This window comes from Sphaerodactylus townsendi, linkage group LG07, assembly GCF_021028975.2.
Source record: "Sphaerodactylus townsendi isolate TG3544 linkage group LG07, MPM_Stown_v2.3, whole genome shotgun sequence".
In the NCBI taxonomy this organism is placed as follows: Eukaryota; Metazoa; Chordata; class Lepidosauria; order Squamata; family Sphaerodactylidae; genus Sphaerodactylus; species Sphaerodactylus townsendi.
This window is the reverse complement of record NC_059431.1, coordinates 44,514,622-44,539,742: the sequence shown is the minus strand read 5'-3', so window position 1 is coordinate 44,539,742 and position 25,121 is coordinate 44,514,622. Positions and strand designations below refer to the sequence as shown.

The 25,121-nt window shown below is 40.8% G+C and overlaps 1 protein-coding gene across 1 annotated transcript in view; it reads right to left on the bottom strand.

Annotated features, from left to right (window-relative positions):
• Positions 1-5,494: 5,494 nt before the first annotated feature.
• ADGRV1 (adhesion G protein-coupled receptor V1) overlaps positions 5,495-25,121 on the bottom strand; it is a 301,407-nt gene continuing 281,780 nt past the window's right edge. The window contains exons 88-90 of the mRNA XM_048504356.1: positions 15,661-15,852; positions 13,756-13,933; positions 5,495-5,898 (exon numbers count right to left, since the gene is read on the bottom strand). Coding sequence (XP_048360313.1) covers positions 5,780-5,898; positions 13,756-13,933; positions 15,661-15,852 — 489 coding nt within the window. The 3' untranslated portion in view covers positions 5,495-5,779. The remainder of the gene's footprint in view (positions 5,899-13,755; positions 13,934-15,660; positions 15,853-25,121) is intronic.

The following is a 25,121-nucleotide window of genomic DNA, read 5'->3' as shown; positions in this document are numbered from 1 at the left end:
GGAATTCATACCCATCCTGCTTTATTTTATATAGATTTTCCACTTTTTGTAGAAGCCTGATTGGAGAGAAGTCCAGTACATATCCCCTTGATTATTTCTTGAACCTGCTTAAACAGTGGATGATCAGGTCAATATCAACACTGTATAACAGAATCATGATCTTTGGATCCAACTGAACATAATGTCCAGGGCTTTTGCCATCTGAATCAATTGCTCTGAATAGGTCCTCTGTTCAGGAGACAGAACATTCCCAACATTATTCTCCAGAGAAGGCTTGGAAATATCTCTGAATTTGAGTGATGACTTTAATCTGGATTCTGAGGAGGCAGTGAAGCAGTACACCCATAATTAATTAATTAATTAATTAATTAATTAGCTAGCTAGCTAGCTAGCTTTGGTATACCGCCCCATTGCCTAAGGGCTCTGTCTCTACATTAAAGAGTGTTGGACAGTTGACCTTGGAGAATGACAACAAGAGATATAAGGAGGAGGAGGAATGTCCAAAAGGGTCATGGAGATATACATCCCCACACAGCATGGATAGAAATTGAGACCTTGTGGCTGAAAAGATGAATAAGGCGTTGGTTTCAATCACTTTAGTGTATCCAAAGGAACTTTAAAGACATCATCCCTTGGGAAGGAAAGAAGGAAGAGGATGTCCACAGACGACAGAGGAGTTGTTGGTTGGTAGGGATGGCAGAGTTCACGATGGGAGACAACTATGCCTGCTTATGTCTGGCCTTTGGAGTAAAAAGGTAGCAAGATGGACATGTCTTGGAGAAATGAATCTTACAGAGGCAGAAAATACATTAATCGTGCTAATAATTTTGAGCCATCATTGTTCCACACTTGGAACATTTCTTGAAGAGAGCCCTGTTGACAAAGAAGAATTGTGAAGTAAAACAAAACTCTCAGCTAAGCCAGTCCTCTCTCCATTGTGGTGAAGAGACAATTAAGGGAAGAGCATTGTCCCTACTTCCTTCATGTTACCATTTGGACAGGAAATCAGCCCACTCTTAGTTCTGGAGGGAAGGGGTTCTCCATAGCCTGTCTGGACCTGTGTAGTCCCATGAAGGACTGCATTGAAGACCCAACTATGAACCATTTAATTAGCTTATCAAACAACTCCCATCAAAGTGACATATTTCAACCCAGGGAACTGTGGTGCTCTGGAAAAAGCATTTTACTAGTCACCTATACCACAAGCCGGGTACTCCCTTTACAGACCTTGGAGGGAATGGAAGGCTGAGTCAACCCTGAGCCAGCTACCTGAATGATGTCTGTCAGGATCAAACTTAGATCATGAGTAGAGCTTGAACTGTAGTACAGCAGCACTGGGGCTCTTAGGTGTGTGATATAATGTACAAAATAGTTCCTTGTTTCCACCTTTTGTAGTATTCTGGCAAGTAGTGCAAATTTTACCACAGATGTGAACTTAACAATTGCAAAGCTAAGGAAACAGAGGACCAACAAATATCTTCTCATATTTGCAGGGGTGACAGTAATGACCAGTTTATTAGGCAGTTACTGGTTTGCATATATATAATCATTTGTCACATTCCAAATGGTTGCCAGTATTCATCCTCTATTCAGCAGGTTTCAGGGAGACTTTAGTGTGCTTGACAGTCTCTGAAATGTGCCCTGTATGTATGGTAGAAATATTACTTCTATATTCTTAATTCATTACTGGGTTTTTTTGTTTTTAAAAACAACCTTTTGGGATTCTGGATTAAATGATTTTTAGAAAAAGAAGAAATGGAAGGAACCAATGAAGACAGTATTTCCACCCTGTTGTGGCAGAGACCCATCCAAATTCACTCTTTTCTTCTTGCTCATGTTTTTAAGCAGTTGATGACATTTCATGCTGGCAGGAAATGGACAGATCTTTGAACAGTCTGCTCATTTTAAGGGGTGAAAAGAAATTAAAAGAAGGCAGCAAAAATGTCCTAACCCAGGGGCAAAAATAACACTACTGGCTGCTCGAATTATGATCCGGGCTTGTTCCAAAGACAGAGTGCCAATGAACACAACCAGCTCCATTGTGCAAAGCTTCAAAGAATGATAAGCAGTCAGCAGTCAGAGTTGTGAGTAAAAATGAAGCAAGCATCAGATCTCTTTATAAGGTTTCTATGTGCATGTTGTAGCATGTATTCTGTGCCAATCAAATATCTAGGCCACCGCTACCTCTGCTGAGTAGTTGAGCAACCCACAGATAATGAAATCATGTTGAAATCTTCCATCAGAATAAAGGTCTTTTAGTGAACAGCAACAGTAGCATTGACTAATGCAAACTTGATGGTCTGATCTGATGACCTAGAGCAAGCTTTCTGCCTTTTGCATTTACAGCACTCCCATATGGGAGACAGATTTTCAGGTGTACTCACAAATCACAGAAGGGCTGTATTAATTCCTTTGTTGGTTGCTGCTAGTTAAACTTACAAGGGCCTTCACTATTATTATGGGTGGCACCCTGGTTGTGCATTAAATCCCTAGTTAGTCACCTGTCAAACAGTATCCTTCCCTGTCCTTCTAGCCTATTATTGTGTTGCTATGAAGTGCTATAAAGTGAGTGCTATCTGAATGCAACTATGCAAGCAGAGGTACTAAAATGTCTCAAATCAATGGGAGCAAGTCAATTATCTCCCACTCTGGCCACATAAGGTGGGTCCTTAGAAATACATTTACCAGTTTTCTTGCACTGACCTTTTCTTGCACAGTCCTGCACAACTTGTGGCTTGCCAAGCTGAATACAGTCCACTCCCCATGTACGATTGCTTGCCAAGCATTTAAGGAACTCTGTTTTGTAATCCCTGATAAGCAGCAGTTATAGGAAATGCATGAACACATGAAGCTGTCTTATGTTGAATCAGTCGCTTGGCCCACCACAGTCAGTGTTGTCTGCTCAGACTGGCTATCACTCTCTAAGACCTCAAGCTGATATATTTCATATCACTTGGTTCTTTGGTCCCTTTCACTGGGTTGAACGTGGGATTGAGCCTGGGACCTTCTGCATGCCAAGCAGATGCCACTGAACCACAGTCTCTCCCCTAACGAATTGCACCCAAGCCTTCAGTATCAAGAACTGACTGAAACTCCATCCTTTGGGGTTTTTCAACAATGGGGAATGGTGTATTAAATTACAGCTATTCAGGGACTACAGGGAAATTTCATGTGAGCAGAGGCCTGCTTACAATTGTTTGGATCCAACCCAGTATTTCAATAGGAAACTTAACCAAATAACAACAAAAGCCTTTATAGGAGGCACTGAAGGCTGGATATTTAGCAAGCAATTGCATTAGGTATGATGATTTTCTTTTTTTGCAGCAAGTTACTCTATACAGACAATACCTATAAACTGCAAAAAGTACATTTCATTACAATTGTATCAGCAAACTATTTTCATGGTACAATTAGAGTTGGGAAGACCTACACGTGGGGCCATCCACTTATCCTCCAAAAGTAGATCAAAACATGCAACTGAGATCACACTGTGGCACAAGCTGAAAGTAGAAGTATTTCGGGAGAATGCTTGCATGGCAAATAGCTTACCATTCCTCTGATAAGCACTTACAACTTCCTCTTGACCAAGTTATGCAAGCCATAATTATGAAACAACCCTTTAAACAAACTCTTAGAGAAATCATCAATATTTCCATTTTAAAATGTATTTTTCAAACAAGAGCTGGTTGCTTAGTTGATTTGTAGACTTTTAGAACACCTTTGGTTTGAGTGAAGTGGATATTTTAAGATTTAGACAATAGGAGCAAAATGTTGTAGGAAATCAGAACTGTGTATATTTACCTCCTCAACATCCTAAGAATGTTAAGAATCTAAACTACTAGTGCAGAGAAAAATAAGGTTAATTGTTACAAAACGTTTCCTTGTCTCTCTCATATCTGAATCTGCTCCTTTGCATCACAAACGAGAATACCTTTTCCTCATTTTAGTCATGAGTGTAGATTACAGGCATTCCAAATGACAGGTGTGTTGTAGTGGTGCCTGTGAGCACAGCTCAAATTTTCCTCAGAAGAGGGAGTTTCAAGATGCAACAGAACATGAATAATTAGAACAGCCTCAAAGAAAGAAATACTTTGCAGCAGCCTTAGAAATGTCAGCTCCTTTACACTTAGAAGAAATTTGGTCAGGAAGAAGCCAAAAAAGACTATATTGAAAACAATGGAAGAAGGAAACAACCCTTCTGCGTTTCACTAAGGCTCATTCCGCACATGCAGAATAATGCACTTTCAAACTGCTTTCAGTGCTCTTTGAAGCTGTGCGGAATGGCAAAACCTACTTGCAAACAGTTGTGAAAGTGGTTTGAAAACGCATTATTTTGCGTGTGCGGAAGGGGCCTAAGATTTGGGAGACCCAGGTTCCAATCTCCACTCTGCCATGGAAGCTTGCTGGGTGACCTCATCACACATTCTCAGCTTACCCTATTTCATAGGGTAGTTAAGAGTAAAATGAAGAAGGGGAGAGTGATGCAAGCAGTTTTGGGTGCCCATAAGGGAGAAAAATAGGTTATAAATGAAATAAATAAATACAATCCTTAGCAGAGTTACATACTTGGACTGGTAGGGTGGAACTCTGCTGAGGTTGGTACTGGAAATGCCTCAGGTACATGTTTATATTTGTGTACAGGAAATAGCATGTGGACCAGAAATGTTACATATGGCTTGGTTTGTACCTCATCTGCCCTTTATTTTATTCTGATTTTCCAGCTCTTACTCATTATGTTGGCTACTTGGCATGTATTGCAAGATACAAGACAAGGTTATATTTTAACTTCTTTTGGGATAATGGGGCACTGGAGCAGAAAACACTGAAAAGGACTTGAAGTATTAAAATAATTAGCCACTCTACAAATGGTGAGTCTTCAGCCAGGAATGGGTTTAGAAGTAAAAATGCCCCCAGAACAAACCATGTTGAACAGTCCCTGTAGAGCCATATGCCAGCATTGCAGGTGGCACAGTTCAGCAGTGCCAGCAATAGGCATTATCTCACACATTGCTTCCCCCTTCAAGCTGACAGCACCAGAGGAGGAGATAGTTGGTAGGTGATACAAATTACTGTTGCAAAACCAATAGCTGCCGAGGGACTGGGTGGTTACTGATTGGCTCTGCTTGTTCCTGGCCACTAAAAGCTCTCTAGAGCAGTGGCCCACTGAGAAATTTCCTTCTAAGAGCCACATTTATTTCCATTCCAAGCATGACGTCTGCACCTATGGAAGGCTTGCAGTTTACCTGATCCTTTGACAGCTGCTGTTTTAGGGTGGGATCCACCCCCCAACCAAAAGCCCCATCAGGCAATGGTCTTGCCTATTGTCCTAGAACATGGGACAGGTACCACACTGGGTAACAGACCCCAAAAATGCACCTCCTGAGCTACGGAGTGTCACTGCTCTGGCCGGTCTGTTCTGTCTTCATTATTTTAATCAGCTACCACCATCCCGCCCCCCCCCCCCCCCAAAAAAAAATCAAGATGTGTCTGTCTATCAAATTGACTCTATGACATTTTATTAAAACAGTCTTATGCATACAGGTTAATTAAAAATTAGTCTACAATTGATGAATATGTGTATCTAAGTTAGTGGGTTCAAATCTGGGTCAGCAGTTCAGCCACTGTAAGGAGTTAGATTTACAAAAAATATTTCTTCTTGTTAATTACCCAGTTTCAGTACACAGCATTCTGCTACAGAGCTGTAAATAGTGTTTTTAGTGCAAAAGAAAATACGGATATAAAAACAGGGGGACTGGACTTTTTAAAAAAGATGTAGTTACTAAAGATGAGTGTCAGCTATGGGTATTCTTCTAAGCTCTACAATCTGAGAGTTAATCATGCTACTTCCATCTTGACTGCCGTGGCAGGAATCGGTATCGCTGATAGTGAGACCTGCACCTGAAAGACAGAAATGTAAAATGTCATTTGGGAGGGCTGCAACCAGGAAAAGCAGCATATCATCTGCAGACCAAACCACTCCTTTTAATTTTTTTTAAAAATATCTGCTTTCTTGTTTCTATTGCAAATGTAGCTTTCATTCCTGGCCCAGATGTTGATATCTACAAACTGCTCTTAAAAATCAAAGGGATTCTTTGGGCTTCCTTTGTAATTCTTTAATTCTGCAACACTTTCCATAAGATGCTTTACAGCTTGAACTGATTTTCCCAATAAGCAAGGTGAGTTTTGCTTAGAATGTATTATTCATGTTAGTATGCTGTTGAAAAATGTGACATTATAGTCAGAATTCCCAGATTAGCTCTTCCTAAATGTAAACCATTTTAAAACTGAATTAACTAGGCTCACTTGCCCTAGATAACCCTGCAGATTGCAGTTTTATGAGTCTGTTTCTGGATTTTTTGTTACGAAACTAGCCTTTCATAGCGTTCATTGAATGAAAGACTGCTAGCAGTTAAATAGGCATGAAAATCAGCAGATGATTGTTGTGTAAAATGCCCTTTAATGAACATACAACATGTAATATTCACAAAGACTCCAGGATGTGAAAAGGAGATTAAGCATTACAGTTACTTCTTTTGATTCTCCCCAAACTTCTTCCTTACTCTGCACTCTAGTAGATCGACAACTCAGAGGCACAGCAAGGAGAAAAGCGCCTGGTGCACAGGTGCATCCTCCATCCCTGTCCCGCCCCGGAACGCCCCTGCCACACCCCCACAGGGGCGCATGCCCAGTGCGTTGCGCACGCCCATGCCCCCTTGGAGTTACGCCTCTGCTAAACTTTAAGGAAAACTCCTGTGCTGGGGACAGGATCTGAAGGGATCATGTCAGTGTTTACACGATTCCTGATTGCAGTAAGGTTGCCATAAAGGAACTTGCCATGGTCGGCACTAACTGAAGCATTTCATGAACTAACATTACACTAAGAAGAGGATTGACTTGTCTCTACAGCTATAAAGTTTGAGTAGCAATACCTATGAGGATGATGGCATAAGCAGTATGAATTTTTAATGAACAAAAAACCAGACAGAAAATCCCTTCTCTGTCCTGTTCTCAATTCCAATGACTTCTGCATGTTGCACAGCCGTAGAACTGTTGCCCGAGGATTCTGTGCTCTGGTCTCAGGTAAAAGTAAATAAAGCATAAAAATTTGCTTAACCTCTATTAGGGCATTTTAAGACTTGTAGTTCCTATTTATCAGAAATGCAAGGAAGTGTAATTAAACATGCTAATGTCAAAAGAGGTTAATGCCAGACATTACTTTCTAGTAAAACCAGTTACAAATTACCAAAGGCTAAAAATGTTTGATGGACACGGCAAAGTTATTCCTGTTGCCAATTTGTCAGCTTCAGGTCAGTTGTACCAGCAATAAATCTGGCTCTCCAAGTCCTGAATATGCTATGCTTGCAAAAGACCAATTGTTACCAATGTCTCACTTAGCAAATAATTTATGAAATGCTAATCAGTTGGAAATGTGGCATATTCCATTTTATTCCACGCATGCCTGTGGGCACCCTAACATCAGTCAAGTAGCCAATGGGTTTTTTTTCTTTTAAGTTTTAGGATATGAAAGTCTTCTGCTGGATCTCTAAAAAAAGTTTCAGCAGATGAGAAAGAGAATATATAGCATGGAAGAACAAAACAGCTATGTGACAGTGAATGGGTGGTTCCCCCAAAATGGAGATGCCTGGGATCAATCCATTACATGAGGCCAAGCTTGGGAAAGTGTCCCTCAAGCAAGCTAGATAACAATGAAGAGTTATAGAAGAAGGATGGACTAATACAATGTGGAGGAAGATATGCACCTAATTAAGTATATTACATAACCAGATACTTATCTTTAAACAACATATCTAAAGAAGGGGGTGGTTGAATAAAGCATAGGAGAATCTGCTCACGTGTCTTTGGAAGATGAAAGTTCAACAGAGCCACAGATGTTACCTGCATTTATTCTACCTTGGCCACCACCAATTCTAGAACCTACACTTTTGAGCCCCATCAGAAGTATGCTGGCCTCAAATCCCATGGCTAAACCCCTTCCAGCTCCTGGTATATTCCTTATGAAGTGACTAACACATTTTGGTTATCCTCTTTCTTTACTAATGGAACCATTTGGTAGTGGAGATGAAATTAGAGTGGTATCAAAAATAATGGTACATAGAAAATCAAGGTGGACTGCTGTCCTGTAGCTTCCTATATACTCAAGAACACAAAACAAATTAAAAGAATGACAGAGAATGAACAACATCTGAAATCTTCTGTTTATTATTATACAAACTGTGTCATCAATGAAGAGGTTAAGTTTGTACTAAAACCCCTGGACCTTCTCTGGGGAAGGTTAGTTATGTTTCCCAGATTATTTTCATCAGGCTGTACTTCCAGCAAGAAAACTCCTTCTTTGGGTAGGAACACCCTAGGACTGAAACATTGGGTAGGAACACCCTAGGACTGAAATACTGAAGCCACCAGCACCTGGAAGGTGGGGCTATGAGTGGAATTCTAACAACTGAAATGTTCCCTCACCGTCCCCTCTACTGCTTGACAGTCTCGCTATTCTGCAAGATCCCAACAGATGATGCATTACTGGTGAAACTTGACCTCCCCTCCAATTCACTCCCAACTGTGCCTCTCGTCAATTTATTTCATTTAGCAATGTGACATGTTTTAATTGTAAGCTACTTTGACAGCCAGTCTTAACTGAAAAGAACAGTATAGGTACACCATATGAATAAAAGAATTTGATAGGCATTTTACAGACTCGGAAGGACCACAGCTGACCTGGAGAAATCTTTTTTTAAAGTATCTACATTTTTACAAGGCGGCATGAATATATTCCTGATTAAAGATGACTGCACAGTAACATCCTTTCCGGCAGTTTACTTCAGAACTGGAGATTATGGAGCTTTCTGAATTAAATGGCATCAGTCAACCTCAAGAAGCACAACAAACAACAGGAGCTGCCGTCACAATTTTTTATTATTGATTGCATGTAGGTTACGGTGTGTTTAAATAACAAAATAAAATACATGGCTTTGGAAGGGTCAAAACCCTGAAATGGTTTCTGTTTTTCCTAAACTCAGTTCAATTTCTGATGCCACAAATGAAAGCAAAGTTTTATTTTAAAATGTTTGAATATAAATTGGACATCAGACTCCATAAAAAGCAGCCACGTAAAGCAGTCAGCGCACAGACTGCTAAGGCTAGAAGTGTTTACCACTGAAGTTCACAAGATCAAGTTGTTGTTGAACAAAGGCTGATTACGCACAGCGAGGTTTCCGCAACTTCTAAGAGAAGTGGCTGGGGATCTTTGTTTCAGGGCATGTTCAGAATTATTACTCACTGCCCTGCTTGCAGTAGGGCAACCGTTATCCATCAGCTGGTTTTTTGCTTGCATCCAGGGGGAACTGGTGATGTTTTGCGGGTTCTCTAACATGCATATGTGCTTTAATTTTTCATATAATCTTTAATTTTATCTTTAATTCTTATCAATAGACAGATATATATTGATCAACCTATCAACCTAACAACAGATCAATATATCAACATAAAAAAGGTGAACAATTAAAATCTTGAATACGGCATCTGTACACTTTGCCCAAACACTGATTGTCTTTTATGGCAGGAAGAGAACAGGGAGCAACGGCAGTGTGGAAACTGCAAAAGGACAACATGAACTGCTGTTTGCTAAGCTCCCCAGGTTCATGATTGTCCATCTCCCGATGAGCTGTAAACTCAAGCATCAAGATTGATGGGCTTTTCCGGGTATGATCTGGAATCACTAATTGCTTATGTATAGAACTACGAGCCTGGAGACATCCCAGTTTGTTGATCAAATGCAGGGGCAAATTGGGTGTTTGGACTAATCAACTAGTCTTATTATTTTTACTTTTTTAGTGTTAGTATTGATTTATCAATCTATCAATATAATTATTTAATTTTTTTAAAAAAAATCTAAAGATATGCAGGAATGGGGAGGCCAAGGGCAATAGAAATGATGCAGCAGGACAAGAAGTAGGAAATAGTCAACAACAGGGAGGAGGGTGAGGGGGAAGCATGCAAACCAGCATGAGGGAGTGGGGGGATAAGACTAGGCAGGCTGGCAGCAAGTGGAGGGCAAAGCTTTGGGGCAAAGCTGTGCCCACTGGTAAATCTGTCCCACTCTGGAAGCGAAGCAACATTAAAATCATGCTGTAAGTGGATTTGCTTGCCCAAGAGAGAGTGGAAAGTGAAAGCAGGGCTAGAAGAAATGCATCCGTACAAGAAATCTTGCTACAACTAACATTTGCCTCTATCAGGCAGCAAACACCTTGTGTGTAATTGGCCAAAGTCACTTTCCCTAGAAGGAAAAGCTAAAGTGTTTGGGAGTTTTCAGTTTAAAGAAAAGACAAGTAAAGGGGCCATGATAGAAACTTTCAGATCCCCCCTCCCTCCTTGTATAACATTACAACTCAGTGACACCCAATGGAGTTGGTGGATAGTAGACTCAAGACAGACAAAAGAAAGTTCTGTGACACAAGGCAATTAAATTTTAAGTTCCTCTCCCTCATAGTGATTTCACCAACCTGACATAAGGCTATTTTTTACTCCTTTGGACAAAATCTACAGATCAAACCAGCGGCCCTGAAAATTAACTTTTAAAATATCACTTGGAACCCATATCTTTGGACCCCCTGAACCAAACTTCACTAAACCTAGGTGGTATCATCAGGAGAGTCTCCTACTGACACCACCCAGGTTTGGTGAAGGTTAGCTCAGGGGGTCCAAAGTTATGGACTCCCAAAAGGGGTGCCCCGTCCCCCATTGTTTCCAATGGGAGCTATAGAAGATGGGGGCTACACATTTGAAGGTCCATAACTTTGGACCCCCTGAACCAAACTTCACCAAACCTGGGTGGTATCATCACAAGAGTCTCCTAAAGTTACCCTGAAAGTTTGGTGATGCTAGCTTAACAATTGACCCCTGACAGCAGGCAAAACAGCATCACTTTCAATGCTGTTTTAACTGGGGACCCCAGATTCTCCCTTTTAAGATGGATTTAAAAGGAGAATCTGGGCTCCCTAATTTAAACACCATTGAAAGTGATGCTGTTTGGGAGTGGATTTCAGCATCACAGCACCCACCCATGGGGGAGGCGCAAACCTCAGGTTTTGCACCAGGCTCCATTTTCCCTAGCTACCCCTCTGCCTGGAGGGGAGGGAGAAGGGATTGCCGGCTACCAGCTGGGAGCCCAGCCGGTGGGAAGGCAGGGCGGGGTGGGCAGGGGAGTATGCCATCTCTGGCCTTGGAGAGCTGCTTTTATAAGCACTGAGGCCAGAAGCAGGGCTTGGGAGGTGCGGCCACACCCCCAGGGGTGGGTGGGAGGGCGTGGCCTTGCCCCTGAACCCCCCCATAAAAAATCTATATCTACATCACTGGCTGGATTAGATGAAACAGGGAGAGCCCTGTTATGTCCTCAAAGCACATCAGGCCTTATTGGCCTATGATTCCTCTGAATGAATATTTCTAGCAATGTATTGTCAAAGATTTTCATGGCCGGAATCAACTGGCTGTTGTGTGTCTTCTGGGCTGTGATCTGGTAGTTTTTGCTCCTAACATTTTGCCTCTTGGGAGGATTTTTATGAGGGTTTTAATGTTGGACGCCACCAATTTTGTACTGAATGCTGCATTTTAATGGGTTTTAATATTCTATGGTTAATGGAGCCTATATTATTTAAAATCTGTATTTTGATTATGTGCTCCACTTGTTTTCTTGTTGTATGTTGTGCACCGCCCAGAGCCCTTCGGGGGAGGGGAGGTATATAAAATTAATAATAAATAAAAATCTTCAGAAGTATGTCACAGCAAAGTATGTCACTATGACATACTTCTGAAGATGCCAGCTATAGATGCGGGCAAATCTTTAGGACAAAAACCATCAGGTCATGGTCACACAGCCCAGAAAAACCACAACAGTTAATGTCTAATAATGGTTTTTTAAATTTCTTACTAATAATGTTATTCCACTTTATCATATTTATTCCTCTCATAAAAAAGACAGTTCAAGATGTAAAGCAGACATTATTTTTCTTGCTTTGAATTAGAGTTCCAATCAAAAGTACCTCAATGACAGTTTAGTTTGTAGAATGAGTAAGATTGGTTGTCTGAATGATTTAATGAGCACATGCCAATATTCAGTATACATATTATTCAATATTAGATTTCAGGCTGAATCAATTTGAATTTCTTATACTATTCCTTTTTGATGATAACATATGTTTTGTCTTTGAGATCCTGAGATGAGAATGAACCAGGAAGACTGCTGCTTAGATGTGATAACTGAATTTTCAGCTTGCAATGGTTCATGCATTTATCTCCCATTGAAATCAAGCATGCGTGCCTTCCAGCATAGGCACATTGTAGCTTAGGGCACCCTGGAGGAGTTGGTTTGCTGAAGAAACTTGCTATACCTGTAAAGTGAGGTTGAGACATCTCTAGGCAACTTCATTTGGTCTTTTAGTCCATGTAATAGAGGATGACAAGAGAGCATTTCTTCAGGGCACTCATAATTTGACCCATATTTAGCTTAAATAGAGTGGGTTTCCAAAGAAGAAGTTATAAATTTTAGGGACAATTCTTTTGCTGCCACTTTATGTCTTGATCAATTACTCCTATGCTACCATATCTATTATTACTCCTATGCTGACACATCTACATAAAGTCAAGCCTTTTGAACAGAACTGCTTGGTGGAAGGGAGCTAACAAGACAAGCAGTGCTGCTGAATTAGCTGTATGTGAAGATGCTCTTGACCGTGTTCAAGAGAAGGAAGTCGTATGTGAGCCAAGGATACAAGGATACACCTGACTAAATGCAATAGTTGTAGTCATAATAATCCATTTTAAAGCTGCCAGAATTACAATGATCATATGCAATGGACTTGGTTGGTATCTACTAGAGTCTCTAATAGCAAGGAACCTAAACCTGGACCTTTCTAGGCATGCTGCAGGTTTTTTGCTCCCTTAACCACCATACAATGTTCTATTGGTAGCTTCTGCAATACACCACAGCCTGTAGATTGTTTATGAATCTTTCTAGCACTCGCTGATAGAAAATGTCCCCACTTCTTCCTGAGTTGTGAAGCCATCTATTCCCATCTCCGTCGTAACCTCAGCCTTGCCACCTGGCTCTCCTGCTCCTGTAGCTGAACCTGTGACTTCATACTGATTCAGCACAATTGATTTCTATTGGTTTCTTGGACCATGAGATTTAAACTGCAAGTACCTAAATTAGCAAGGAAGTACAATCCCAGCTGGTATAGGACTGTATTTAGGGTTCACTTGCTATTTCCTCCACAAAAATGTAAACAAATATGAACCTGAGGCTTTTAGAGCAGAATATCTGAAAGCACCACTGCATGTATGAACCGGACATAAAAATACCATTTCCTTCATACATGCTAAAGCTTAGCTCAAGTTGTTGAGATAAAATCATTATACATTATGGCAACCACAGCAGGGCTTTCAAGACAAGTGAGAAACAGAGGCGGTTTGCCATTGCCTTCCTTTGCAGAGTCTTCCTTGGTGACCTCCTATCCAATTACCAACCTGGCTTAGCTTCCAAGATCTGACAAGCCTGAGATATACCATGCCAACTTCTCCCCCACATACTTAGTACAGGGAATAAACATTTGTGCTAAATCAACACTTGAGATCTAATTTGCACTGGCAGCCCAAACACAATAGCAAAAAGCACACCTGATCTCTGTAAAACTCTATTGAATTTGAAAGCATAGCATGCATACTTTATAAAGAAATCACACTTGCCTGTTTTTAAAGCAAATATTAGATCATCAAATTCTTGTGATTCTTCATCAGCCACCAACGAGCTGTTGCTGAACCCTCCAGGAGTTGTGAAAGCACTGCCATTCTGTGGGCTTTGCTTGAAGAGGACACTGGCCTGACTCGGTGGCCTCAACGATGCTCTCTCCCAATCAGCTGGCATCTGTAGGGAAAAAAATTATTTTCAAAGGTGTAAATTGCAACCTTCTGCCTGAGGCCTTGCATGGGTTCCTTATCACCCCAGCACCTAACAATTTCTGTGATGATACTGACTCCCTATCGGTTCCCTCAACTAGGAATCCATCCTCACATTCTTCTTATTATGAGTCACTGCATGGAAATACTTTGTCTTTGTTGATGTTACTGAGATGTCAACATCTGTTCCAGCATGGGTCCTCCTACCTTCACAATACCTAGATCTCACTCAAACATCATAGAAAAGCAAAACACAGGACGGAGCTCTATGGGCTCCGACAGTGATCAGCCCTCCTCTCCCCAATAACTTTTGTCTGCCTTGCTTTCCCTCCTTGCAATTTTGGACTATAAGAAAAATAAATAAATCCCCAACCATACATTTCTAGTTTATCCAAAGAATTTTCCCAAACACAAAAAAGATCAAACTGTCATTTCAATATGCCTCTATAGATGGGACCATTTTCTCCTCTGATGCCTCAAAAACTGTACGAATACATTTTTTAAATTACTAATCTTTGGATAGGTTATTTCCCCAGCACCCTTCATTACTCCATTACAGCATATAGCCATTATGGACCAAGGCCAGTAAAGACCATTCACTCAAAAGTGCCTTTCTGTTCACTATCCAATGTACAAAAACGCAACTTATCACATAGTTAATGGCTAGATCTACAAAGTAAAGCATATAATTGATGTAAAACTGACCTGATTTCCATGGGTGCTATAATAAATTAATGCCCAAAGAACTTACAGTATGGCACTGTATGGGAATTTTACAAAAACAATATCAAGCTTGCTAAATATATTTTTTAAACAAGCTTGAATCATTGCACAAAATAATTCTGCTTGCCTGTGATTTGCAGGCACAAATTGTGAATTGGACTGTTGTTGCTAAATAGCTAGCATGGTACAATAGCTGTGTCTGGATGTTGTAATTTCAGGTTTAAATCCTTGCTCAGCTATGAAACTCACTGAGTAGTTTTGGCAAATCTCAATTTCTTAAGCCTGTGCAGATGATTAATTTGTGGAGACAATCTACCCACAAAGAGGGAAGTGAGACTGCTTCCACTGGTGCTTCAGCCCTGACTCCCATCCAGCACTGATTGGCTTTTCCACACAGTCTCTGGATATGTGTTGGCTCTATGTAGAAGTGCCAGTTTTATTGTCAGCTGATTCGAGACTATTATCTGGCACAAAAGTAACTGCAAATCTAAATATTTGCAAACAAATAAGTGCTTTGCAGTCTTTAGGACATTTATTCTTACCTTCTAAACGACCTTGTGATGGTTCAGTCATGCCAATGGGGAGCTAAGAGCAAGGGTCAAACTACACATTACAGAAAACATCCCTTTCCCCACAGCCATTCTTCAAACAGAATCCCTTCTCAGATTGCTGTTAGCCCAGCAGAGGATAAACAGAGATCCCTGTCTTGTTAACCCCTTGCTCCATGGTCCTGATCCAACTACCCCCTTTTAATGTTAAGATAAACTTCAGAGATATGACAATGCTCTTCTGTACAATGTACAGTTTGACACTGAGAAATTCTTGATGCTATATAATAAGCCTGTAGCAGGTGTTTTTTTAACCCATGTGTTAGACCATCCCATTGATAATATTGGATCTCATATCTGTATTTCAAAGTTCTTAATAAACTTATAAACACATTTGTTCTCTAAGGTAAAATAAGGTTGGTACCTCTTCCATAGCACTGATAAGGTTCTGAGTAGATTTGCTGATCTCTCCTCCTGCTGGGGGCATGCCACTGCCATGGGTGAAAAATGCAGAGCCCGGACTTGTATGTCCATTCATTTCAACTGTGTAACTTGCTTTTACAGGGCAGCACAACTGGTTGTGTAGAATAAAATACACTACAAAGACATAAAGACCCTGGAAAGAAGGAAGTGGGTGATGAAAAAGTACATATCCATGTACAGAACAAAGCACCCTTGAATATCTTTAAGAAAACTGAGTCATGAGGAACAGAATTTCTCCCACAATCTCAACTAAATAACCATTCTGATGAATGTAACACACATTAAAATAAAAAAGAACCAAGAGAAGATGTCAAAGTAAATTACCGTCTTGGAAGGTAACAGCAAGGTAATGCCCCAAGGCTTCTATTAAGATAAATGGATAATTTAAAATTGCAGTTTTAACCCACCCAGCTATGAAGCACAGCCAAGAACAGAGCACAACAAAGATTCCTCTTCATCACAACAGCAAGGTAAAATGCTGAAAAATGCCTCCCACTAGGTGCAAACCAGCAGGGATTTTATTCTCTCCGGCATCCTTTTTTAATTGTGTGGTGTGTTTTTTGCCTCCCTATTTAATGCCATGACAATATTGCCAAATTTCAGTTTAAAATTAAATTCTTCAGGCTGATCAGATCTGAACTGTGGCTCATCTTTATACATTTAACAGCTTTGTTGAGTATGCCTTAAATTCTGCTCATTTTGTACCTCTGACCATACCTTTGTCTGAATTTGTATCACTTGTGTTCAAATGGTCCTCATGGGGTTAAGATACGTAACAGTTGTGTCTGTGGCTCTTCATCCGGTTTTCTGACAGTCTTCTAAGAGGAGGGAGGAAAACACTGAGCTCCCCACTTTTAGCTCTAACTCTCTGTATGGCTCTAAGGCAGACAGCATAACTGCTTTGTCAATAACCTTTCACAATCTTGGCTGATTCATGATCTGGTCAGTTGTTGTTTTTTTAAACTAGGCAGACTGTGGGTTTGTATACAAGGTAATATTTTGGAGCAACAAAGCAAATCTGTAACTCTCACTCATCCTGTTCCTGCGTATATAGCGTAACAGAAATATAGAATGGATATGCTTAAATTTACCAACCTCCAGGTGGATCCTGGAGATCTCTCAGAACTACAATTGCAATGAAATAGCATCACTAGGTTGCTGTCTGAGTGTAAGATTGCCTACAGATGTGTAAAATATAGGAAAGCCATTCCCAACACCTACAACACAAGAGTTACAAATATAGTACAATTCTTCAAAAACTCCCTTTGGTATGTTTCAGACTGATGATGTTTACTCAGACTGAAGATGGCATAAAAGCCATTCAACGAAAACTGCCTGGTCTGTGCTGAGTGATGGACAACATCTTGTGATTCACAACATCTTGTGAATTAATGTGAATTCATTGTTGTGAATTGTAAATTCATTTTTTCCACTGAAGATAATTATCTTACATTCCCTGTCTCCCCAATGTAAACCCAAAGAGGCTTACGTTGTTCTCCTCTAAACCCAAGTATTAACAAAATTACTACAAGCAGAGTGGTGCAGTTTGGTGAGTGACCAAGGAGCAACCAGACTGCTGTGACGGACGACCGTCCAGAGGGAGATGGCAACAACAACTAGCTGCTTGTATATTGCCCAGAGCACATGGATGAAGTCACTATGCAGGTGTAACTGGATGCTCATCCAGAACAGGAGGTAAAGCAGAAGGTCCTGAACTGGCAGGTGAGCCAGAGGAGCCAGAGACCGCTGCAGAGGCAGATGGTCTCTGGGCCTCAGCCGTTCATTGTGGACCAACAAGGGAATTCCAGATGAGAAATTAATCTCCCTCACAAAGACACTGTTACCACACGAGCCAGCATCATTACAGTGCATGCCTAAAACAGAGGCAAGCAAGTGGAGGAAAGTAGCACAAGAAGAAATGGACACACTGCTCAAGAACAGGACATGGACTCTCACTGAACTACTTGAGGGTAAGAATGCCATCAGGTGTAAGAGATCATACTTTTGCACCAGTTGTAAAATACTGCACAACTAGGATGCTCCTAAATATTGCAGCATCCAGAAACATGCAAACAGAACATTTCGACATTAAGACTGCCTTTTTACATGGTGAAAAAGAGGAAGATCTATACATGAAATAGCACCAGGGTTTACAGATGAAAAGAATAAACATCTACTCTGTAAACTTCAAAAAGGACTTTATGGGTCTAAACAACCTGTGAAAGCATGGTCTGACAAGCTGACCAAGATGCTACTTAATCAGGGCTTCAGATCAGGCAATGCTGACCCCTGTACAGTAGAGACAAAGACCCCTGTACAGTAGAGACAGTAGAGACATTTATTCTGACGTATGTTGATGATCTGATTATTTGCCAAGAAAATCAAAATGACTGTGCTGAGATTATGTCCCAACTAAAGAAGGAAATAGACCAAGGAAATGCCAACTTTTACTTGGGAATTCAAATTGAATGGGAACCAAATGGAAGTTATCTTCTTAGTCAAAGGCAGAAGATACTAGAACTATAGCAAAGCCTAGGCCTGGAAGGGATTAATTCAATGCCTACACCATGGGGTTGCATTTGCTACTGTCTTCAAATTCTTTGTGACTATAGATCAACTTGGCTCCTTTGGGATATCTCTCTCAATAACAATAAAAGGGACAGAAAGATATAGGCTGGATTGGACTGGAATGTGATACAGTAAGAAGTTTGAACGAGGGGGGGATGGATCTGATTCTGTTACAAAAGGCAATCTTATCAGACTTTCCAACCTGCCCTAGCCATCTCAGCTATTTGTGTTTGAGTGGATTACTTGTACATAATTTTGTCTGTATGTTGCTTTCTGCCATTTTGTTGCCTAAAAGTATACCATGACTGATTGCAGATGTTTTAGCTGCATAAAAGAAACAAACGGCATGGGATCCAACTGTCTGGAATAATCTGCAGAGTGCCCAAAATGGATGCACCACTGAGCCCCAGGAATAGAACAAATACCCCCAGCCACCTTGGTAATTAGGGGCCTACAAAGTCAACTTTGTTTTTTTTAAAAAAAATCATGCATGTGTGCTTACGCTAGATATAACTCAACCAAAAAATAAAAGTCAATTTATGCTGCACAGTCTCTCCAAAATCAAAAGGTGAACAGGATCGATTTATTTATTGAATTGGGCATCCCCAATCTCCAGCTTATTTTCACACATTTATGAATATCTTTCAAAAATTCTTGGCCAAGAACCAACAACTATCAAAGTCCTTGTGGCCCTTAGCAGAATGTACAGTTCATGGACTCATATTCATGAACATACCTATTTAAGGCAAATCCTGGTTTTTTCTCACTCTTTTTGCTTTGTGGTGTCACATGACATTTTAACATTATATCTTTAACATTAGATATTTAAATGAAAAACAGGAGGGTAGACTTCAAGCAATCCATGCTTTTTCTCTGTTGTTATTTTCCTTGGTTTTGCAATCATTATGTGAAATCTGCACCCATGAAAAATGAATTACTACAATGTTGAATGTGATAGAATTTGCAAATTTAAGTCAGCCACTCCACAAAATTTTATTAGAGACCAGTTAGGGGAGGCTTAGTCTAATCCTGAACATGTTTGCACATCCAAGTGTACCAAAGACAGCAGCGTCTGGTTCTGACTCCATCCTCTTGACCTGGAAGTGAACCATTTGCATTTGTTAAATTGTTCTTCCCCCAGCAGGGCTTATTTTTAATCAATTTAATCTCAGTGATCATTGTGAGAATCACTGGGCTAAAGAATTTTATATACGTAATATACAAATGCATTACCACTGCACAAGAGACCAGTCTTAAAGCTGTAGACTTAAAGACGTAGGCTTCAAGAGAAGCACCCCATATCAGGAATAGGGGAATTAATTAGATTGCAAAGGTCATAAAACCTAATATACACAGATAGCTGGATTTAAGGAGTCTGAACACAGGGAGCTTTAAAATCAAAGGACTTTCAAACCTAGAGGCACTTTCCTAACACTAATAAAAAGAATCACTTGTCTTTGATCAGGGTAAGATGTAAAAGGCCACAGGGAATGAGGCAAGTTGCAAAACTGCTTAAATAAGATTGAACCAAATCAAGAACATACCGGATGTCAATAAAGAGTGAACTTCAGAAGATCTACAGGAATTGTTTGCTGTGAGTTATTGTGGCTCTGAAGTTGCATGGAATAACTTTATTTGGTTCCTCAGCATCAAGGCACTGTTTGAGTTCCTGACAATGAAGTTCAAAGCACAGTTAAACTGTTTTTAGTTCTTTGAATTAAACTTATTTTGAAAAGTATAACTCTGTTTAGGATTGCACTGATAGTGTGCATTGCTCACGGTGGTCTTTCTTCCTCTCTACCAGTGACTTCTCTCGTGGCTGTGACCAGATAAACATAGCTGGTATGTTCTATATTGTGGCTACTTTTTAATTTTAAGTAAGATCAGATAAGCAAAGTACAAAAGGTGTGAAAGTAGTCATAATATTTTGGGAGCCAGTTTGGATATGACTTTACCACATTCAGTCTAACCCATGTATCTTTTCTTCAGAGATGAACCCTGGAAACTTCAGTTGAACCCTGAATCTAGGAGGATTGTAGAAAACTGCACAATATCACCCAATACAACATTTAACCAATGATTGTGGAAACTCCTGCCTTCACTTATTCTCAGCATGAGAAGAAAAGGAATTTTTTTGGTGTTTTGGAAATAAACACAACCTACTCCTCTCTGTGGCGAGGAGTAGCAGTGGAGAGGAGGGGTGGGACAGAAAGCACTAGGTGAGGGCTAGTTTTCTTTTTGGAGGGCTTTTCTCAAAGCCAAATCTTTTAACAGTGTGTTTTTAACAGGGTTTTTTCTCCTTTGTTTTCTTTGTTCTGGCCGTGTGCTTGCCTAGGCTTCTGAGAGGTGGGGCTTGCTAAGAGGTGGGGCTTGCTATTAGCTCAATTGCTCACTCTTTAGAAGCAGCGGCACGGGCAGTTTTTTAAATCAATAATGACGTTTCTTTTGAGTGAGAGTAGAAGGTACTTTGGAGTCTTGACAAGAGGCCAGGGCTTCAGCCATAAGGTCTCATCCTTGAAGTGCAGTAAACGGGTTTATCTAAACAGGGAAGGGGAGCACTTTTTGGGTTGAGAAATTCTTACAGGACTTTTTGAAAGGAGGCCCTGCACTACTTAACTGCTAAATATGGCTGGTGGGGGAGTTGCTGCGGTCACTTGCAACAGCTGTGGGATGTTTGTTTTTTGCCAGAGGATGTCTGTAGCTACACCTGCAGCAACTGTAAGTTGGTTGCTCTCTTAGAAGAGAAGGTCCAGCAGCTTGAGGCACTAGTCTCTATCCTTCAAGACATTAGGAAAAAGGAAGAGTTCCTCGACAGTGTAGAACAGATGATACTGGGTGAGGATCACACTGGGGATCTCTCCGAGGAAGGTAGCAGTTCTCAAACACTGGAGGTAGGCAATTGGAGGAATATGACACAAAGAAGTAGAGGGATTAGGAAGCATTCTGTGAGCTTAAAGCTACAAAATCGATTTGAAGTTCTCTCCCTTCTCAGTGAGGATAAAGCACAGGAGCAACAGAATCAGACCTCAGAGAATGTGTAAGCAATAGATGGTTCAGTCCATAGAATGGCCCCTGCAAAACCTCAGAGGAGACGTATAGTCATGGTTGGGGACTCCCTGCTGAGGGGAACGGAAGCAATGATTTGCAGGCCTGACAAGATATTGCGAGAGGTGTGCTGTCTCCATGGGGCAAAAATTCATGATATCACTGAGAGGCTGACAAGACTTGCTAAGCCCATTGACCATTACCCCTTCCTTTTGATCCACGTGGGAACAAATGACACAGAAAGACTTGTGGGACATCAGAAGGGATTTTGAGGCTCTGAGAAGGAAGCTGAAGGATCTGGATGTACAAGTTATCATTTCATCTCTACTCCCAGTTGAAGGACATGGCCCAGGGAGGGAAAGAATTGCGGAGGTAAACAAGTGGCTTCACAAGTGGTGCCGCCAGGAATTATTTGGGTTCCTGGACTGTGGTCTGTGGTTGCATGAAGAGGGACTGCTGGCATGGGATGGGTTGTACCTCACACCTGTAGGTAGAAACATCTTTGCCAGGAGTCTCACAAACCTGATCAGATGGGCTTTAAACTGAGTTATGTGGGGGAGGGAGACAGTGTTCCAGCAGACAGGAGTTTATCAAGTGGCAGTGATGATAGTCCAAAGTTTATAGAGAGAACTGACCGAATAGGTCAAAAAGCCAACAGCAGGAGGAAAAAAACCTTAAAGAAACAGCCAGAGGAAATGCATCATGGCCTTCGATGTCTCTACACCAATGCACAGAGCATGGGAAATAAACAAGATGAACTTGAACTCTGAACACAGCAAAACAAATATGATAGAATAGGTATCACTGAAACTTGGTGGGATGAGTCTCATGATTGGAACGTAAGAACTGAAGGGTATAACGTGTTTCAGAGAAACAAGTCAAATAGGAAAGGAGGAATAGAATTATATGTGAAGGATTATTAAAGTTGTGAGCAGGTCCATGATGGTCCACAGAGAGCAGGTCTACCCAATGCTTCTCAGTGGGCTGTAGAGCAATCCTCCAAGTGGCTAAGATTCTTGTATGCATGTCTGCGTAGCTATGAATTCAGCTTCTCCCCCCACCCCCCAAAAAAGAGGAAAACTATATATTACCAAAATAGGCAGAAGGAACTGAGCATAACTATGTAGTTTTGGGACTAAAAGGCACCCAGAATCAGAGCCTGCAGAGCAAACCTTCAGCAAATGGAGGCCAGGAGAATCCCTTCAGCTGCACACAAAATGTCAGGAGCAAGCAGAAGGTGAAACTGACCACAGAGTTAAATGGTTGGGCAGAAAAATAAGATGACTCCGGAGTTCTGCACTCCTCATAGCCAGGCAGAGGATGCCTTGTAGGCGACTTAAGGAAAAAAGGTGCACTTTTAATGCGTTTTCAAAAAAGGACATGAGTAGAAATAGCTGTGTGGAGTTCCTCCCCAGGATGGCTTTTTGTGCGTGTGTCCTCAGGATGTCTTATTTGTGATGTGCAGAATGGACCCCTGCTGATCACATTGATTAAGACTATATAATTTGCCTTGAGTCTCAGTGAGAAGGTGGACTATAAATAATGTAAATAAATAAACTGAGGAGAGGGTCTGATGTCCAGGCAGTCATAGTCCTACCATCTTTTACTTTCAAAATCAAACAATGATCAGTGCACATTTGTAGCCATCAGGATTAACGTGAATTGCTTTTTAACCTTGCATCTTTCTAGGATGTAAGAATTTTGGTATATTCATCAATAACTGTGTCAGGCAGGCCCAAGGTCTGAACAGAGATGTCACATTATACTTTAGCCTTGTAAGCATGAGCTGCTTCCTACTTTCCTTTCAAAAAAAGCACAGAAAGAGGGGGGGGGATCAACGTGGCTCTTAAGCTTCCCTTTTATGCATCTGCCACTAAAATTTTCCATGTCACTGTGGCAACAGCAAAACAATAATTGTGAAGATATCAACCACTAATAAATTAATGGTACAAGCTGACTTAGAGCGTTCCCCTTTTTAAATTCAGCTGACCTTTGTCAAGGCAAACAAGAAACACTTGACATTTTTCTTCAAAAATAAATAAAACAACGATCTTTCAGTTGTGGTAAGCTCCAATCTCATAGTTGCACAACTCTTTTTCAGTCACAAATTATTATTTTTTATTGCAAACCCATATTTGGTGGGAGAACTGTTTCCCAACAGACTTATTATTAAATAGACCTCTTCAGAGTTTGTATCTTGATACAGGCAATTTATTTTGTGCTGGTGTGTGATGGGGGTATTCTACCCTTTAAAGGCTTAATAGCAATAATTCAAGCAATGGGCAACCCTACACATATTGCATACCTTTAGTGCACCCATCTGCTCTGGTGAAACAAGTTCATAGGGTTGCCAACAGCATAAAAAAATCCTGCCCCTTTAATAGAGGCTTACTGGAATGTTATTTATGTAGTGATATTTTTATTTCCATCCCATGAAAAGCTTCAGCTGCGTTGAAGGACCACCTGCTCCCATGTAAATCTATCTAACCCTTCTGACCATCTCTGGAGGCTCTGCTGTGGGTGCCCCTGCCACCTGAGACTAGGTGGGTGGCAACCTGAGAAAGGGACTTCTTGGCCATGGCGCTGAAACTTTGAAAATCTCTCTGTAGGGAAATTTGTCTGTTTTCCTTTACCACTGTCTACTGCCAATGGGTGAAGACTTTTTTGCTAGGTTTGGCATTCCCGCACTAATTCTTAGTAGTCCTGTTTGTGTGATTTCATGTGCTTGTATGATGTTTTGAATATTTGTCACTTGGGGCCCCTAACTGGATGGAAAGATGGCACAGAAATATTTTGAATATATAGATCTGTAAATAACAACTTTATTAGGATGTTGTGGGTTTTCCAGGCTGTTTGGCCATGTTCCAGTGGTCTTTTTTCCTGACGTTTCATTTGCATCTGTAGCTGGCATCTTCAGAGGATCTGGTGCCAGTAAAGCAAGTGGAGTATATATACCTGTGAAATGCCCAGGGTGGGAGAAAGAACTATTTGCATTTGTTAAAAGGTGCAATTTGCAAGCGTAATTTGCAAGCGTTACGTGGAATTCCCCCATTTTAGCATTTGTATGTAACAATGAAGTTGCCTAATCAGTTAGTAAGGGCATTTGCATAGCAGTTTGCCTGTGCATTTAGGTACTCATTTACAATCCATTTTATTGCTTCCTGCAGAGAGACATCCTGAGTCTGGGTGGTGTTCATTAACCATTGTCTTGGTTCCAGTGTTTTGAAGTAATGGTATCCAAATTTTGTTCATTTTCATATTGTCTTCCTTTCTCTTGAAATTGTCCACTTGCTTGTGGATTTCAATGGCTTCTCTGTGTAGTCTGATGTAGTGGCTGTTAGAGTGGTCCAGAATTTCTGTGCTTTCATTCTGTGTCCAGCTTGGTTTACTTTATAACACGTTCTGCTACTGCTGATTTTTCTGGCTGAATTAGTCTGCTATGCCTTAGATGTTCTTTGATTCATGTCTGGATGCTGCGTTTCATGGTCCCTATGTAGACTTGTGCACAGCTGCAAGGTATGCAGTAAACTCATGCAGAAGTTAGAGGATCCCTCTTAACCTTTGCCGAATGTAGCATTTGTTGAATTTTCTTGGTAGGTCTGAAGATTGTTTGTAGGTTACAACTAGCTACCATGGGACTTGAATGACTCATCCAGGCTTTGCTGCTTGCTGCTGTTCAGAAGCAACCATTCCACTAAAGCCAGTGTGATGTTATGGCTATAGTTTTGGACTAGAATCCCCATTCTGCTGTGGATACTCACTGGTAGACCTTGGGCCAGTTAAACATTC